Source organism: Mauremys mutica, chromosome 12, assembly GCF_020497125.1.
Source record: "Mauremys mutica isolate MM-2020 ecotype Southern chromosome 12, ASM2049712v1, whole genome shotgun sequence".
NCBI classification, from domain to species: Eukaryota; Metazoa; Chordata; order Testudines; family Geoemydidae; genus Mauremys; species Mauremys mutica.
Genome location: NC_059083.1, coordinates 41,861,931 through 41,881,136, shown reverse-complemented (window position 1 = coordinate 41,881,136; position 19,206 = coordinate 41,861,931). Strand labels below are relative to the sequence as shown.

Here is a 19,206-nt window from a genome sequence, read left to right as displayed (position 1 = left end):
ATCCCGGATAGACATTTATCTAACCTACTCTTAAATATCTCCAGAGATGGAGATTCCACAACCTCCCTAGGCAGTTTATTCCAATGTTTAACCACCCTGACAGTTAGGAACTTTTTCCTAATGTCCAGCCTAAACCTCCCTTGCTGCAGTTTAAGCCCACTGCTTCTTGTTCTATCCTTAGAGGCTAAGGTGAACAAGTTTTCTCCCTCCTCCTGATGACACCCTTTTAGATACCTGAAAACTGCTATCATGTCCCCTCTGAGTCTTCTCTTTTCCAACTAAACAAACCCAATTCTTTCAGCCTTCCTTCATAAGTCATGTTCTCAAGACCTTTAATCATTCTTGATGCTCTTCTCTGGACCCTGTCCAATTTCTCCACATCTTTCTTGAAATGCAGTGCCCAGAACTGGACACAATACTCCAGCTGAGTCCTGACCAGCACAGAGTAGAGCGGAAGAATGACTTCTCGTGTCTTGCTCACAACACATCTGTTAATGCATCCCAGAATCACGTTTGCTTTTTTTGCAACAGCATCACACTGTTGACTCATATTTAACTTGTGGTCCACTATAATCCCTAGATCCCTTTCTGCCATACTCCTTTCTAGACAGTCTCTTCTCATTCTGTATGTGTGAAACTGATTGTTCCTTCCTAAGTGGACCACTTTGCATTTGTCTTTGTTAAACTTCATCCTGTTTTCCTCAGACCATTTCTCCAATTTGTCCAGATAATTTTGAATTTTGACCCTATCCTCCAAAGCAGTTGCAATCCCTCCCAGTTTGGTGTCATCTGCAAACTTAATAAGCACACTTTCTATGCCAATATCTAGGATCCAGAAGAGGAGAGGCAACTCCATCTCTGTTCTCCCCCTCCCAACTAATGTCCCTGGGTCCCCCGTCCCCTGCCCGCACTTCCAAGAGATTTTCCTCTCCCCGGCTGCGGGAACTGAGCATCTGAGCTGCTGGGAGGTGAGTGAGCACCGGTGCAGCTTCTCTTTGCTTCCCCGCAGAAACCATTTTCTGCAAGGCAGCAAAGGGAATGGGGGGAGTGATGGTGCATTTTTCTGCTGTGCCGCAGTGTCGCAGATTTTCTCCCGGAGTAAAGCTTGTCAGCCAGCTCACCACAGAAAGAAGTATCAGCTACAGACTCTGCAATACTCCAGTACCATCTACCGGCTCCTTTGGGGAATGCAGCATGGAAATTCAAAGATAGAGGCCACCCTGGATCCTATGTGGTTGTCCATGAGGCCCTCTGGAAGAGCATAAAAGAAGAGACAAAGGCCATATGCTCTTTCTGTCTCTCTCTCCACACTCTCATCCATTCAACTAAAGCGACTGGATACTACCACAATCTGCCCCAGGAAGGATGCTGGCAATGGCATAGTGTATTGAAGACAAGTTGTAGACCCTTCGAACTTCAAGCAACAAACACCAGAGCAGAACTCTCAGCCTGAACTCAGCCCTTAACTAGAAACGTGGGAGTTAGAAGGATCCTGGTGTAGTGCCGGAGCAGACAGCTGAAACCTGAAACAATGGAATAGACTAAACCATTGGAAAGGTTCAGAAAAGAGCTAAAAGAATGATCTGAGCCGATTAATTCCCCAGCTTTCTCCAGAACCTGGGGGCTTTTAGTGCTCCCACCAACTGCCTCTGTACTCACTAGATATCCTAGCTCATATCATTCATTTTTCCTCCTTTCAGAAACAACTCAGCAAGACCTGAATTTTGGCTAGCATCTTGGGCCATTAACATCAGTGGGGTTACTCCTGATTTACACTGGGGTGAGTGAGAGGGGAATCAGACCCAGTGGCTCCACACTGATTTAGTTAAACCAGTGCAAAAGTCAGTGTAGAGATGCTAATTTCACTGTCTTATTTTGATTTTTAGTGTTAACTGATTGGGAACAGATTAAAGTTAAATTGGAATAAGCTGCTCTTCAACTGAAATAAGAATAGCAGTCATGAAGAATGTCTACACAGGGGTTTGCAACAGTTCAGCTAAACTGGTTTAATTAAACCCAGGCTTGCCCAGCACAATTTTAGCCCCATGAGCAGGCATCAATTGATCCAGGCTCTGAGACTTGATGCTGCGGTTTTTTTATTGTGGTGTGGACAGAACCCATGAGACACCCCTAAAGGCCACAGTCACTTTTGAAAATGGGACATAGGTTCCTAAGTCACCTATGTGCTTTATCCTTGATCTTTACAACTGGGGGAGAATCGCCTGCCCCAAATATGAGCAGTGGGAGCAAGGAACCTAAGTGGCTTCATGACTGAGCTTGATAAGTTTATGGAAGGGATGGTAGGATGAGCCTGCCTACAACGGCATGTAGCCGATATGCAATGTCTAGTAGCAAATATCCCCAACGGCTAATGATGAGAGACTAGCTGGGGAGGGCCCTGAGTTACTATAGATAATTCTTTCCCAGGTGCCTGGTTGGTGGGTCTTGCTGAAATGCTCAGAGTCTAACTGCTCACCATATTTGGGATCAGGAAAGAATTTTCCATTGTCAGATTGGCAGACACCCTTGTAACTTTAGACTTGTGTAAATGGTGGATTCTCTGTAACTTGAAGTCTTGAAACCATTATTTGAGGACTGCCATAACTCAGCCAGAGGTTATGGATCTATTACAGGAGTGGGTGGGTGAGGTTCTGTGGCCTGTAATGTGCAGGAAGTCAGACTAGATGATCATGATGGTCCCTTCTGGCCTTTCTATGAATCTATTCAGGTCACATTTTCAAGCTTTTATCTGCAACCATGAGGGCTAGAAACTTGCTTTTGTTTCAAATAAAGCTGCGTGTCTCACACATTCACATGACTCCTGGAGATGGGGCTTTAAGGAAAACATCAAATATTGTGAGACTTGCAATAAAATCACCAGAGTTTTCAACAAAGGGGAATTATTTATATTTACTTGGTAAGATGACAGATCAGCGCAAACAGTTTCACAAGCTCTGAGTTTTATTTGGGATTTTGTTTTAAATGGGTTTGTTTTTCTAGCAGGGCAAAAAGGTTTACAATGATAAAAGGAAGGGAGTGAAATTCATAGAGCTCTTGGTCCTTCAGTTTCCAGACAGAATCTGGATGTGTTGCAGGTGGTGGAGATCTTAATAAAGGATGGAGTTCCAACCATCGGATGTGTCCTGACTATCTGATTGCCCATGGAGTCATTTGTCTTTCTGCTCCCACTGCACACCCTGCCTGAGTCGACTGTCAAACTCCCAGCTGTTATGCTGTTACCTGACACTAATTGCATATGGTTAGATATGAAGCTGGGCTGGGAATGATCAGGGTCTGGATGGATGCCAGAGAAGGCTGTGAAAGCCACAGGGGGCGGTGACTTGGGGCAGTGATCCATTCTTAGATCAGCAAAGTAACAACCTGCTCCTGGCAATCCAGCTGTTGACCCGTGTTTCCCAAGGCAGGAAAGCGAAAGCTAACTCAGCTCTACTCCCCGGAGGCACCATGAACCCAGCCCTGCGCCGCCCCCGTGGGGTTGTTTGTTCGAGCTGCCAGGGCCCCTATAAGATCCCGGTGACCTTTAAAGGGTGCAAGCACAAGTTCTGCCGCTTCTGTGTCATCCCCTTCAAGGGGGAGTCGGGCACAGCCACCTCCTGCCCCCTGTGCCACAAGGCCCCTAGGCACGGAGAGGACAAGCCCCAGGGGCAACCGGGCAGCGGGGCAGATGAAACTGAAAATGTCAGTCTGGAAGTGGGCGAAGAACCTGAGGTGGAGTGGGAGTGCCGGGAACACCAGGTGGTTCTGGACCTGTTCTGCACAGAGGATCAAACCCCCATCTGCATGAGCTGCAGGGACTCCCAGGCTCATGTCGCTCATGCTGTGGTTCCCATTGAGAAGGCTGCCCAGGAGTACAAGGTAGGGTGATGTGCCTCTGCTCTGTGCCTCTGCTTTTCAGCCTCTCCCTGTAGCTGGCAGCAGTGACAGTGAAATTCAGCACAAAGCCCAGGCACCACTTACACGAGACACCTCCTGCACCACACCTCTGCCCTGCGCTGCTGCCAGCCCTAGGGAGGGACACAGAAACCTGGCCATAGCACCCATGAGCCAGGAAACAGCTGTGCCTGAGAAATACTCTGCCCTGCCTCCTCTAACTACGCTCCCACCAGGCCTGTGTCCTCCTCTTACCTTGTGTTCCATTGTTGTGTGGCTGGACCAGTGGTGGATGGCTGCTTGGGGCAACGAGGCCTGTGCCCAGGGGCCCTGGCCAATTTGGGGCCCCCAGAAAAATCCCCTCCCCCGGGGTCTGGAGGAGCTCTCACTCCCTGCTGTGGCCCTGGGGCACAGTGCGTCTCTGGTCTTAGGGCCGCATAAAGATCAAAGCCAGAAGGGGTCACCAAATATCTAGTCTGAGCACCTGTGTATCACAGGCCACCAACAGCTCCCAGCACCCGCACTCTAACCCATCTACTGAAATTAGACCCAAGTATGACAGCCACTGGTGCCAATTAGGGGGTCTGCAGGTGGTGAATGCTCCCCTTCCCCCAGGCTTTTCCACTTGTGCCAAGTTTAATAGGCTGTGAAGTCAGGAGGACGGGGCAAGGCAAGGCCCCTTTAAACAACTGAAATTAGTACAGCTGCTGCTGGAGTGGTCGGAGCATTTCTCTGGCTCAGGTTCGCAGTGCCATTGAAATTTGACTGGGCTGCCCCTGCCTACAGCAGGGAAAAGCCAAGTTGCAGTGAGTGCTGTTGTAGCTTGACGCACGGGCAGTCTGCTGAGAACTTTACTCCCGGCAGCACCAGCTCATGCACCACGTGGGTAAGAGAGAGAGGGGACTCCTGGCTGAGGGAGATCTGGCGTCCCTGGCGGGGGGCAGGGGACCAGAACAAGGTTCCTGCTTCGAGGTGGGGACCAGAATTTGCCCCCCGACAAGAAGTGTCTGAATTGGCACCATTGATTTCAACCCCCAGGAAACGAAGCTATTGTGTATCACAGGTAGAGAATAGGAGGGAGCAAGGTGCAGCACTGCTAAGGCCCCTGCAGTAGCCAGATATTGATTGAGTGAGATATATCTAGATGATCCATACCCCACACTGCAGCGAAAGGTGGTGATGGCTGCAAAAGTGAGTTTATGTATAAATTTAAATAAATTAGTTAATTCACGCACCAATTTCTCCATGCAAAGGCTTATTGTAAGGGTGTCAATTGTGGTGTTTTGTGTGTGTGTACATGTGTGTGCACATGCACAACTATTGCACACCCGTTCTTCTGATGCAATGCTTTTGCACTTTGCCTTTGCAAATTTGCCCTGTGTGTGGTGATTTTCTATGATTTAAGGAGAGCTCACTAGCTGTGCTTTTCTTGACAGATTAAGCTGCAGACAGCAGTGGAGCTCCTGAAAAAGCAGACGGAGGAAGCTTGGGAGCTGAAATACCAGGAGGGAAAGAAGACAGCTGACTGGAAGGCAAGGCCCCATGGTTTTAACCATTCACAAGCCTGCTGCCACTGCAGGATTCCTGGGGGTTCTGGCAAAAGACTGCAAGGAGGAGGCTTTGTCCCTTTGGGATTAGCCATGCATGAGGGCAGATATAGTGCCTGATTTTTTTGGTGGAGTTTAGCATCCCTGGCTCCCACTTGGTTGGGTCCCCAGCCCTTCTGGGAATCAGCCCCCCACCCGACCTCCTAGGGTGACCAGATGTCACCAAATTTTATAGGGACAGTCCTAGTATTTGGGGCTTTGTCTTATATAGGCGCCTATTTATCCCCCATCCCCTGTCCCAATTTTTCACACTTGCTGTCTGATCACCCTACCACCCCCCCAGCAGCTCATAATACCTTGCAACCCAGTAATTGTGAAACACATTCTCATTCTCCAGGTTATTCCGCCATCGTGTGGTCATTTGGTGTAATTGCTCTCCAGTTAGCACCTCCTATATGTCCCCTCCCCACCCCCCACTATGGCAAGATACCGATATTACTTACTTGTATCCTTATAGCACCAAGAAGCCGCACCCATGATCAAGGCACCATAGCACTAGGGTGCGCTTCAGACAGGGAGCGCTCAAGGTCCCTTCCAGCCCTACATTTCTGCAATGCTCTGATAAGAAAATGCCCTTGCCCCCAGAGAGTTTAAATCTAAATAGACATAGGGTGGGAGTTGCAGCAAAGGCACAGAGATTTTCCCAGGGTCACCCAGTGGCTCGCCGGTGGAGTAGCGAATAGAATCCAGATGTCCCAAGTCCCAGTTCAGTGCCTGATAGGGACACGGGACCAGAAGGAACCTCCTGGGTCACTGAGTCCAGCCTGCATCACAAGCCACCCCATCAGAGCATCCTGTTCGTAAACTGACTAAGCTCCATCTGCAAACTGGTCAGGTTGTTTGCCCCCACTGCTCTTACTGGGAAGCTGTTGCAGAGCCTTGCTCCTCTGATGGTTTAGAAACAGCTTCTTCCCGTCTACCAGGCCCAGTGATTCTCGTCGCACACATAGACCAGAAACGCTGATGCAGCTGCATCTCCGTTCTTTTTTTTAATTAAAAATACTGGTCGCTGAAAACCTGTTTGTCAATTGTAAGAAGGGAAGTGTCAAGCGATGACGAGCAGGTGTCGCTGTGTGACAAGAAGGGGCTATTTTCTGGAGTGAATCGCGTCAAGGGAACCTAGTAACTCACGCTTGATTGATGGGCGAAAACATCCCAGGTGCTGTGTAAAGAGATGGAATTCCTGCTTGATGTGTAGTTTGGAGCAGGTTAAAACTGCACAGCATGGAGAAAGGAGCAAGACACTGAAAAGCCCATAAAATCTCCAAGTTCCGTATTTGCCTGCTCCACAGCTAGGGCTCCTATGCACTGTGATAAGCCAATTAATAATAGTCTTCGGGGCTTTAATATGTGATGTTCATCCCATGGCAAAAAAACCAAGAACAACAGCTGCCCACCACTGGGCTGCACACCATGGCTTTGGTTACTGTGCCATGTAATGGTTTTTAATTAACATTGCGGGTCATAGGTGCTGAATTCCCCTCTGCATGGTGGATGCTTGACCCTCCCCACCTCTGGCCCTGCCTCTGCCCTACCCTCGCTCTGCCCCTGCCCTGCCCTTGCTCCACCCCCATTCCATCCCTTCCCCAAAGTCCCCGCCCCTTCCCACCTCATTCCATCCCCTTCCCCCAAGTCCCCACCCCTGCCCTTCCTCTTCTCTACCTCCTCCCCTGAGCACACCATGTCCCTTCTCCTTCCCCTCCCTCCTGGAAAGTCCAAAGCGCTGCCAAACAGCAGTTAGGCGGCAGAGGGGCGGGAAATGCTGGGAGGGAGGGGGAGGAGCGGGGATGTGGCGTGCTGGGGAGGGGGAGAAGGGTGTGGGGAGGGGGGAGCTTGGCTGCTGTTGGGTGCGGAGCACCCACTAATTTTCCCCCGAGTTGGCAGCTATGTTGCTGGTTAGTAATACAGGAGACTCAACCAGGCTCAGGGGCCCCTGTATGCTCTAGTGTCTAGAGCAGGGGTTCTCAAACTGTGGAGTGGGATCCCAAAGCAGGTCGTGACCCTGTTTTAATGGGGTCGCCAAGGCTGGTTTAGACTTGCTGGGGCCCAGGGCCAAAGCCGAAGCCTGAGCCCCATTGCCCAGGGCCGAAGCCCAAACCCTTGGATTTCCGCCCTGGGCAGTGGGGCTCAGGTTACAGGCCCCCTGGCTGGAGCTGAAGCCCTGGGGTGGTGGGGCTCAGGTGGGCTCAGGCTTCACACCCCCTCCTGGGGTTGTGTAGTAATTTTTGTTGTCAGAAGGGGGTGAATGAATCGCAATGAAGTTTGAGAATCTCTGTGCACTGAACTGAGGCTCTGGAAAAACTGGTTTCTATTCCTGGCTCTGGCCTGCTGGGTGACCCTGACCTATCACATCCCTGCTCTGTGCCTCAGTTTCCCCATCTGTAAAATGGGGGTAATGATACTGACCTCCTTTTAGTACACTTAGAACTCTACTGATGCAAACTGCTAAACAATAACACCTAGCTCTTACATAGCACTTCTCATCCATAGATCTCAAAGATGAGAACTGCGTATTACTGTGCTGGACACCATCCACACACTGTGTAAGCAACAGCCCCTGCCCAAAGAACTAACAATCTAAAAAGTCAAGACACACAAAGGTGAGGGAGGAAACAGAGGCAGGGGTGAAATGATTTGGTTGAAGTCACATAGCGGCTCAGTGGCAGAACAAGTAGAACCTTCTGGGGCTATTCACTGGGCCATGTTGCATCACTACCCTCTTTACATTTATCCCCACCCCAAACTGGCTGATATTTTTCTGTGGCTGTTTTCGATTCTTTTTACCTTTAACGAAGGCGAAGACGCACTATCAGAGAATGTGCATCGAGATCGAATTTGAGAAGCTGCACGAGTTCCTGAATGAGGAAGAGGAGCAGCTGCTGCGGAAACTGAGGAAGGAGGAGAAAGAGACCCTGAAGAAGCTGCATGGGAATATAATAAAGCTCTCAGAACAGTGCTCCTCTCTGCAGAAGCTGATCATGGAGATAGAGGAGAAGTGTCAGCAACCGGCTGCCGCATTGCTGAAGGTGAGAACTCCCCCGCCCCGTCAATCCATGCTGAATTAACGGGTATCACACGCCATTGGCATTGGATCTAATGACCAAGGAAGAAATAGTTATTTCAGTTTTATTGTTACCTAAATAATAAAACCCCAGGCTGGAGGGTCCATCTGTTCCAGAATTTCTCTTGCTTTGTTAGAGGAAAGTTCCCATGTGCTTTGCGAGAGCTGTCATGTCACCATCCTCCATAGGATCACTGCTGCTGATGAAAGATTGCTAGAGAATTGTTGCTCTTCTACCCTTTCTCCCGCATCTCTTGTGCAATCTTTTGTAGACATTCATGTGTCTACAGCTGTTTCGTAGTTGTGCTTGCACAGCCTCCTCTGCCCACAGGCCCACGAGACCCAATATCTCCTGTCTGCTCCAGGCAGAAGCACATCTGGAGCATGTAGCCGATATGTTCGGCTGGGCAGCTGCGGACAACAAGGCAGAGGTGCTAGATGTGGTTGCCCAGCTGGGCAATCAGGAAAAAGGCCCTTCAAAAATATGCAGGAATTGCAAAGGAGGTGGGGTGGCTTCGGGTCTCTGTGACCCCTGAGCAGTGGAGTTCGCAGTTTTGACCAGAGTGGTCACTGTCGGGCATTGTAGGATAGCTGCTGGAGGACTGTTAGGGTCAACATAGGTCATGCAGTGTCTACACTCGCTCTGCATTGATCATGGCTCACCACAGGGACATGCAAGCAGGGGCACGGGCCCCCAAAAAATCTGTATGTCCCTGCAGCCTGGGAAGGGAGGAAGCAGCAGGGTGGCTGGCTGCTGGCTGAACTCCTCCTCCCCCCAGCCCTATAGCCACTGCTTCTCCTTCCCTCTTGCTGGAGTCCCACATGTTGTCTTTGGCTCCAGCCCCTGACTCACCTCACCCATTCGGGGAGGCTAGCCCCCAGCCCACCCCTTCTGCCCGAGCCCCCCCCCCCCAAGCACCCCTGCCCCCGAGCATCAGCCCTGCCCAGCCCTGGGCTGCCCGAGCGCTCCCAGCCCCGGAGTGCCAGGTGGCATGGCCCCAGCCCCAGAGCACCAGATGGCGTGGCCCAGTGCCCCTAGCGCCCCCAGCCCTGGAGTGCCAGGCAGTGCAGCCCCAGTTCCTTCAGCCCCAAGGCTGGGTGGCCCGAGCACCAACCCCAGCCACCCCGAGTCTCAGGCCACAGGCCAGCCCCTCCCCCCCCCGCCCCACTCTAGGCCACAGGGGGAAAGAGTGGGAAATAGGAGGGGGCCTCGGGGAGGTGGGCCACACCTGGCTGTTTGGGGAGGCTCAGCCTCCACTGGCCTGTGATACCCCCCACCCATGCTTGCGCACGCTGCTGGCTCACTGCTGTTCAGGGAGGTGGTTTCAGTGTCACCATGAAGGGCCACTTACATTGGCTGGAGACACGTGCGCAAATAGGTTTGACACAAGGTGATGTACATCGATCTAACTCTGTAACATGGACCAAGACCAAGGTCTTCCAGGGCAGTGGTACAGGCGAATGAAGAAGGATATTTTTTAGATTAAAGCACTGGCGCAGGACTCACAAGACCTGGGCTCGATTCCCTGCTCTGCCACAGATCTCCTGTGTGCCCCGGGGCAAGTTACTTAATGCCTCTCTTTGTAGAATGGGGTTAATACCAGTATAACCCAACTGATGTTTGCAAGAGTAAATTCACTGGATGTGATCCTCAGCTGGTGATGATCTGTGTTTCACTGACGTTGGTGGAACTCCACTGATTTTCACCAACTGAGGAGCTGGTCCATTAATATTTATGAGGTGACCAAACACTAGGGTGATGGGAGTCATTCTATGAAAACAGGGGCAGTGGGAATCACAGGCAAGGGGAGGCTAAGCCTCCCCTAACCCAGTCTGTCTCTCCCCCTGCCCATGCTCTGCTCCAAGGACCCGTCTCCCTCCCCCACTCCCTTGAAGCCGACCGGGGCTCAGGTCCAGCCAGCGGCCTGGAGCTTGGGGCTCAGGCTGGTAGCCCAGGGTCAGGGCAGCCAGGGGCCGGAGTGGCTTGGGCCAGCTAGTGGCCTGGGTCAGGCCAGTGGCCCAGGGCAAGGAAGGAGTTTGGCGCTCTGGTGGGTGATGGGGGCAGGGCCTCAGGCAGAAGGGGTGGGGCCAGAGAACTAGCTCCCCGAAGGGGGAGTTCATGCGCCACCCATGCATACAACCTGATGCATGCTTTCTATACTCCATCTATGCACTGTATACGGCATGTCTAAAAGCTCTTAGGACCAGCTCCTCAAAGGCATTTAGGTACCTATCTCCCAATGGGACTTAACCACTTACCCAGCAGTAACACATTTTCAGCATAGGAACAGAGAAGGGAAACTGAGAGGTTGGTGTCCCTGCAGGGGCAGAGTTAAGGTTATTCAGGAGCCTTTAACAATGCTTTTCCATACTCTCATATGTATGGGAGCTCAGAAGAGCTATAGAATGCAAAGTTATTGTTGAGTTTTACAGTTCAAGGAAGGATCTAGTTTATGATGCAAATAGTGTGAAAAAAAAATCAGTGAATATTGGTTTCCTCCTGTCACTGCAGAATGTGAATTCCTCTTTCCATTTTCTCCTTTTAGGATGCGAAAGACACATTGACCAGGTACTTTTTGCATTGACTCTGGTTAGAAACTTTGCATAAATGTTTGTCCTGAGCCCAGGAGTGATAAGTTGGGCTGTGTTCTTCTTAGGAGTGAAAATATTCAAGTGCAGGAACCTGAAGCTGTGTTTACTGAACTGAAGAACATATACAACATTCCTAGCATTGATATTATTGACATTCTAAGGAAATTCAAAGGTAAGTGAAGACTCTTCCTATATTTACGTCCCCAGATGTTTCATGATCCTTGCACCATGGAATTTGCCATGAAATTCAAACCTTAACCTCAGAACTGTTCTCCAGACTATCAGTTTCCATTTAAAAAAAATTAAAAACAGCTCACATGGTTAGCAAGAAAATATTATAAATGCAATCTGAGGGTAAATTGAAGCAGTGATTTTTGCCTGAGTCTGCAGATAGCCTGACTCAATAGCTCTAAGAGTAGGGAATTGCTCTTATTCATCTCAATGGAGTATCGACTCTGAAACCTAATGGTAGTGATATAGGAGGTGACATTACCTACATCACTGCCAAGCATTTTGCACAGAAACATCCAGCTAATGTTGGCTTGCTTATCCCACAATGCCAAACTGCCTCCTGGTGCTTAAAGCCCCAAGTTCCAAAGCTTTCAGCTCCCTCTTCTGAACACCACCTATGATGCCACCATTGGAGCAGAGATCTGCAGCACACTGTGAACTGAAAAGTGCTGGTCTTGGTATGTTAAGACAATTCTCATATAGTCCAAAGCCCACTGAAGTATATGGGACTCTGCCCTCTGGCATTGAATGAGGCCCCAAGCAGAACTGGTCTAAGTAAGGTAATACAGGGCAAGAGAAAAGGAGTCATATCCTCCTTTTTACAGAGGGGAACCTGAGATGCAGAGTTTAAGTGACTCACCCATGTCACACAAGCAGTCTGTGGTAGATCTGTAAATTGAACCTGGATCCGTCAGCTCTGTATCCACAAAACCAACTTTCCTTTGCTCCTTGCCACCCACCACAGCCCAGTTTAACTTTCATGACTCTTACTCTATGTAGCTGAAATATTAATGGAGGTGCAGTTTAATTTCCCTTTAATCACCATGACCAATCCTTGTCCTCAGCAGTGACTCTGTGACATTTTCTCTCTCTTTTTTCTCCAGTGGATGTGACTCTCGACCCAGACACGGCTCACCCCAACCTCATCCTGTCTGAGGACAGGAGAAGCGTGACACACGGAGGCACGCGACAGGACCTGCCCGGCAATCCTGAGCGATTTGATCCTTATATCATGGTGCTGGGTTCCAGGAGGTTCACGTCAGGGAGGTGTTACTGGGAGGTGGAGGTGGGAGACAAGGTGGAGTGGGACGTGGGGGTGTGTAGAGAATCTGTGGGCAGGAAGGGGCAGGTTATATTGTCTCCTAGCAATGGATTCTGGAGAGTCTGGTTAAGGAATGGAGATAAGTACAAGGCCCTGATCTCCCACCCAACCCCCCTCACTGTCAGCGTGCGGCCCAGCCGGGTGGGGATTTTCCTAGACTACAAGGCAGGCGAGATCTCATTTTACAATGTGACAGACAGGACCCATCTGTATTCATACAGCGGAGCCTTCTATGGGGTTCTGCGGCCTTTCTTCAGCCCTGGCCTCAATCGGGGAGGTGAAAACACTGCTCCGCTGACAATCTAGAAGTCTCTGGGCTAGCTCCAGTAGGAATCAAAGGCACACACATGGAAGGAGCACCAAGTAAAAAAACTCCCCCCTCCACCAATACCTCCCCCCACTCACACACTCTCCTCCTGCTGGGGCTCTGATCTGGCTCCATGGGGAAGGGGCCACTGCGGTGGTGAGGAATGCAGGAGTAGATTTGGTCCCAACCCATGTGGCAGGAGATGGTGAAGTGGGATACAGACTATGTTGATTGCCCAAGGGATTTCTAGGGGAGGAAAGTAGCCGTGAAAAAATATGTAGCAAAATGATAACTCATTTGGCTAACTTCTAGAAAAAGTGACCAATGGGGGGAAAAAAGCCCAAGAAAAGTTGGTGACAATTTTACTCTTTTTTTAAATCACAAGTTTTATTAATTGTTTTTCACCAAAATGTTGACAGTTGAAGTAGTTTTGACCAGCTCCATACGTGGCTGAAAAACACAGGCTGTGGGGAATTCAGAAAAAATGTTGTCAAATTCCCCCCCTCCCCTTTTTTTAAATCAAACATTTGACTTTTTCATTGCTCTTTCAAAAGCGGCTCTTGTGATCAATGATTTCTGGGGTGTCTCAGTTTTGTTAACGCCCAACCAGAGATGCCTTAAAGCAGCCACACTGTTTTCAGAGGGAGTTAGCTGAGCAGTCTCTTTCCTGGTGGCTGAATTGGGGCACTCAAAATCAAAGGTACTGAAATTTTAGGCACTGGTCCTGCAAACACCTAAGCACTTGCTTAACTTTATGCAAATAGGTAATGACATTAGTGTGTCCTGCAAGTAACTTCAATGGGACTGCTTACATGTGCAGAGTTAAAAATCATACAGTTGTAGGGACAGGGACTTTAGGCTGCTAAAATTGAATGATAAGATAATGACAGTGAATGATGCTAGGAACACTGGGAAAATGCCACACAATGAACCCTAAAATGATTGTTTTTCTTGATTCTGCTGCCGGAGAGAAAAAAAAATCCAAAAGCTGCCTTTAATGGCATAACATTAGATCTTACATATGTGTATGAAGCTACCTTTGCTAAGGAGCTGGCACATTCCACAAGATTTTGCAAGAGATCTGCAGATGTGTCTAACTTCAAAGCCTAAAATTATAGCTGATCGAAAATAAGAGCTATTTAAACAGTTTTCAGAATGAATTCCCATTAAATTTCAGTGGGAATTGTGTGGCTAAATCCCAACTGTGCTTTAAAAAATTTCAAATATTGTTTTCTAGAGGTACAAGTTTGTTCAGCACTGAAACTGAAGTTTCATCACTTAAATATCCTACCTTTTAAAACTTGCAATACTCAGGTTTCTGGAGTACAGGCAAGTCTCATCTTACACGGGGATTCCATTCCGCAGTTAGCACGTAAAACAAAAACCTCATATAGTGAAACACTCATTGAGTTGAATGGCGGGCGGAATCGCCTGCATTACAGATGCAATTTTTATATTGTTATTTTTCTTTTTTTCCCCATTTTTACCGACCGCACAAAGCTGAATTTGTGCATGTTAAATACGCCTAAGATGCAACTTGCCTGTAACAGCATGCCAGTCTGATCCTCTGAATCAACAGATTTCAGAGTAGCAGCTGTGTTAGTCTGTATCCGCAAGTACTCCTGTTCTTTTTTTGAATCAACAGAAAGACTGCTATTGTCCACCGGATCTGGAACAGACCTCAAAACTAATTTACCAGAGACTTGAGCAATAATTTTTGTGTGTCTAGACTGTAAAAATATTTAAAACAATGGGCTGGCAATAGGCAAAATAAACCACAGTTAAGATTGTAGTTAAATTGTGGTTCAGTGCTGAATTCTGTGAAATCAATGAAAAATAAAATGCATAATTTTTAACACTTTGTATCTGCCATTATCAAAACATTTTTACATCGATATCTTGGGGGGCAAAGAATTACGATCATATTTTATAAGTCAGAATTTCTTTAGAGTGGTGCTCAATCTTATTACACAGGAGGGCTATATAAATCCAAGTTCAACCTTGTGTAGACCAAACAGATTTTGCATATTTTAATAAGATTTAAAGTCTCCCATATTGATTTATATTTTAAGTTCAGTTTGTTTCATATATATTTAGATAGTTTTCTTCTATGTACAGTATTGTCTATTTAATGACAAAACACTAATGAATTGGCCGTTAGTATATTGTGTTGAAGCAGGCTATGGACCTTATGTAATGCTCTGGTGGTCTGTGTATGGCCCGTGGGCCATAAATTGGGTACCCCTGCTTTAGACAGTGAGGGTAATTAACCATTGAAACAATTTTATCCAGGGTCATGGTGATACAAGAGGCTTTTTAGCTGCTCTGATCCTGTGTAAGAAATGCAGCACCCAGGATAGAGGCATGCAGTCACACACAGCTGAAAACAAGCAGAGAGGGAGAAACATCATGGAATTTGACTCAGGGCTTGGCTACACTTGCAGTTGTGCAGCGCTGGGAGTTACAGCTGTCTTCGTACAGCTGTGTAGGCAAAGCGCTGCAGTGTGGCCACTGACAGCTACCAGTGCTGCAGTGTGGCCACATTTGCAGCATTTGCAGCGGTGTTGGGAGTGGTGCATTATGGGCAGCTATCCCAGCGTTCAAGTGGCTGCAACATGCTTTTTAAAAGAGGGGGGTGGGGTGGAGTGTGACAGGGAGCGTGGGGCGGGGAGAGAGAGAGAGAGAGAGAGAGAGTGGATTTTGGAGCCGACACTGTGTCAGCTCCCTGCCTTGCAAATTCCCCGGTAGCTATTGAAGCAGAGTGGTCTACATAAAACTTCCTGTTATCCCTTCTGCTCCTGTGAATGTGGGGCGGCGGGGAGGAAGCTGCCTGGGCTGGTAGACACCAAAGGACCTGCTCCCCCCATCTAACATGTCGCCAGGCAGACGGCACTGGGAAGGCAGTTCCATTGGAATAAACCACACACACACACACAACAATTCTGACCATTTCCCCTATGCCTCATTCACTCTTAAATGCAAATAGCCTGCAGACCAGATAAGCAGCTACTCCGAAGGACTCCCTTTCCCCCTCCCCCTCCCCGCCAATGCTGTTTCTCTCCTAAAGCAAACACTAGCTGTAGACATTCATCCCCCTGCCTGCCTCATTCACAGCAAACAGGAGCTGTGTTTGTTTTTTAGATAAGCAGCTTCGGGAGCCCCAAGTTCACAACAAAACAAAGAGAGGCATCATAACAAAACAGAGTTCTTTAGTTAAAAGCATTGTGGGAAAATTCTGCTGGAGGCCAGTTACAGCACTTTTGGTGGCCACACTGGCGGAGCAGCGCTGCATCACCAGCGCTGCAATAGTTATACCCGAGGCAGAGCAGGAGTACAGCCAGCGCTGCAGCCAGGGAGATGCAGCACTGTATGTGCCTTGCAAGTGTGGACGGTGTGTAAGTTGCAGTGCTGTAAACCCACCACCAGCACTGCAACTCTCCAGTGTAGCCAAGTCCTCACACAAATTAGCATAACAAAGGTGGTGACAGTACCATAATACTTAGGTATGCATACAAGTGTAGTTAGTTTAAGATTTAAGACTTTTTATAAGTAGTACTTAATGATAATTTAAAGTAGGTTTAGCTAGAAATCCAAAATGGAGGACTGAGGTTGAATTGACCAATAGTAGACAGAAGATTGGGATCCAGCCTCTTCACGGTCCTTCTTTTAGCATCTCCAAAAAACAAGCTCCCAAACAACTCCGTGCAAAAATCATGGCGCAGGTCCTCAAGGAATCAATTCAGAAGCCTTAGAGGAGAGGAAAGTGATCAGGAACAGTGAGCATGGATTCACCAAGGGCAAGTCATGCCTGACTAACCTGCCTTCTATGATGAGATAACTGGCTCTATGGATGAGGGGAAAGCAGTGGACGTGTTATTCTTCGACTTTAGGAAAGCAGTCTCCCACAGTATTCTTGCCAGAAAGTTAAAGAAGTATGGGCTGGATTAATGGACTATAAGGTGGATAGAAAGCTGGCTAGATCGTCAGGCTCAACAGGCTCCATGTCTAGTTGGCAGTCGATATCAAGCAGAGTACCCCAAGGGTCGGACCTGGGGCCAGTTTTGTTCAATACCTTCATTAGTGATCTGGAGGATGGTGTGGACTGCACCCTCAGCAAGTTTGCAGATGACACTAAACTGGGAGGAGTGGTAGATACGCTGGAGGGTAGGGATAGGATACAGAGGGACCTAGACTTAGATTTCCAGAAAGCCTTTGACAAGGTCTCTCACCAAAGGCTGTTATGTAAATTAAGCTGTCATGGGATAAAAGGGAAGGTCCTTTCATGGACTGAGAACTGGTTAAAAGAGAGGAAACAAAGGGTAGGAATTAATGGTAAATTCTCAGAATGGAGAGGGGTAACTAGTGGTGTTCCCCAATGGTCAGTCTTAGGACCAATCCTATTCAATGTATTCATAAATGATCTGGAGAAAGGGGTAAACAGAGAGGTGGCAAAGTTTGCAGATGATACTAAACTGCTCAAGATTGTTAAGACCAAAGCAGACTGTGAAGAACTTCAAAAAGATCTCACAAAACTTAGTGATTGGGCAACAAAATGGCAAATGAAATTTAATGTGGATAAATGTAAAGTAATGCACATTGGAAAAAATAACCCCAACTATACATACAATATGATGGGAGCTAAATTACCTACGAGTCAGGAAAAAGACCTTGGAGTCATCGTGGATAGTTCTCTGAAGATGTCCACACAGTGTGCAGAGGCGGTCAAAAAAGCAAACAGGATGTTAGGAATCATTAAAAAGGGGATAGAGAATAAGACTGAGAATATATTATTGCCCTTATATAAATCCATGGTACGCCCACATCTCGAATACTGTGTACAGATGTGGTCTCCTCACCTCAAAAAAGATATACTGGCACTAGAAAAGGTTCAGAAAAGGGCAACTAAAATGATTAGGGGTTTGGAGAGGGTCCCATACGAGGAGAGATTAAAGAGGTTAGGACTCTTCAGCTTGGAAAAGAGGAGACTAAGGGGGATATGATAAATGTATATAAAATCCTGAGTGATGTGTAGAAAGTGGATAAGGAAAAGTTATTTACTTATTCCCATAATACAAGAACTAGGGGTCACCAAATGAAATTAATAGGCAGCAGGTTTAAAACAAGTAAAAGGAAGTTCTTCTTCACGCAGTGCACAGTCAACTTGTGGAACTCCTTACCTGAGGAGGTTGTGAAGGCTAGGACTATAACAGCATTTAAAAGAGAACTGGATAAATTCATGGTGATTAAGTCCATAAATGGCTATTAGCCAGGATGGGTAAGGAATGGTGTCCCTAGCCTCTGTTTGTCAGATGATGGAGATGGATGGCAGGAGAGAGATCACTTGATCATTGCCTGTTAGGTTCACTCCCTCTGGGGCACTGGGCATTGGCCACTGTCGGTAGACAGGATACTGGGCTAGATGGACCTTTGGTCTGACCCGGTACGGCCGTTCTTATGTAGACAAATTAGAGGATTGGGCCAAAAGAAATCTGATGAGGTTCAACAAGGACAAGTGCAAAGTCCTGCACTTAGGACGGAAGAATCCCATGCACTGCTACAGACTAGGGACCAATTGGCTCAGCAGCAGTTCTGCAGAAAAGGACCTAGAGGTTACAGTGGATGAGAGGCTGGATATGAGTCAACAGTGTGCCCTTGTTGCCAAGAAGGCTAATGGCATTTTGGGCTGTATAAGTAGGGGCATTACCAGCAGATCGAGGGACGTGATCATTCCCCTCTGTTCGACATTGGTGAGGCCTCATCTGGAGTAGTGTCCAGTTTTGGGCCCCACACTACAAGAATGATGTGGAAAAATTGGAAAGAGTGCAGCAGAAGGTGACAAAAATGATTAGGGGGCTGGAGCACATGACTTATGAGGAGAGGCTCAGGGAACTGGGATTGTTTAGTCTGCAGAAGAGAGGAATGAGGGGGGATTTGATAGCTGCCTTCAACTACCTGAAAGGGGGTTCCAAAGAGGATGGATCTAGACTGTTCTCAGTGGTACCAGATGACAGAACAAGGAGTAATGGTCTCAATTTGCAGTGGGGGAGGTTTAGGTTGGATATTGGGAAAAACTTTTTCACTAGGAGGGTGGTGAAGCACTGGAATAGGTTACCTAGGAAAGTGGTGGAATCTCCTTCTTTACAGGTTTTTAAGGTCAGGCTTGACAAGCCCTGACTGGGATGATTTAGTTGGGGATTGGTCCTGCTTTGAGCAGGGGGTTGGACTAGATGATCTCCTGAGGTCCCTTCCAACCCTGAGATTCTATGATTCTAACTACCCTCCACTGACTGACTGTCCCCACAAAGCTGAGGCATGGGGGGCAGGGTCTTGTCCCCATTCAGAGTCTCCCTGGCCAAAAGAGGAGATGGGGGAGGAAGCTGGGAGCAAATCAAGCAGAGGCCACTGCGCCCACACC

At 48.1% G+C, this 19,206-nt stretch overlaps 2 protein-coding genes across 3 annotated transcripts in view; both read left to right on the top strand.

Moving 5' to 3' along the window:
- LOC123345053 (zinc finger protein 883-like) overlaps window positions 1-19,206 on the top strand; it is a 902,586-nt gene that overhangs the window by 178,605 nt on the left and 704,775 nt on the right. The window lies entirely within an intron of this gene.
- Window positions 1,048-14,647, top strand: LOC123345058 (E3 ubiquitin-protein ligase TRIM39-like). Of its 2 annotated transcripts, XM_044981676.1 has the most exons (7): window positions 1,048-1,780; window positions 3,096-3,876; window positions 5,328-5,423; window positions 8,294-8,524; window positions 11,106-11,128; window positions 11,217-11,323; window positions 12,267-14,647. In XM_044981676.1, exons 2-7 carry the CDS (start codon window positions 3,466-3,468, stop codon window positions 12,788-12,790), a joined length of 1,392 nt encoding a protein of 463 aa, XP_044837611.1. In that variant the 5' UTR covers window positions 1,048-1,780; window positions 3,096-3,465; the 3' UTR covers window positions 12,791-14,647. The 2 variants fall into 2 exon arrangements, with proteins under 2 accessions (XP_044837611.1, XP_044837610.1); XM_044981675.1 differs by lacking the exon at window positions 1,048-1,780 and having other exon boundaries at window positions 2,686-3,876.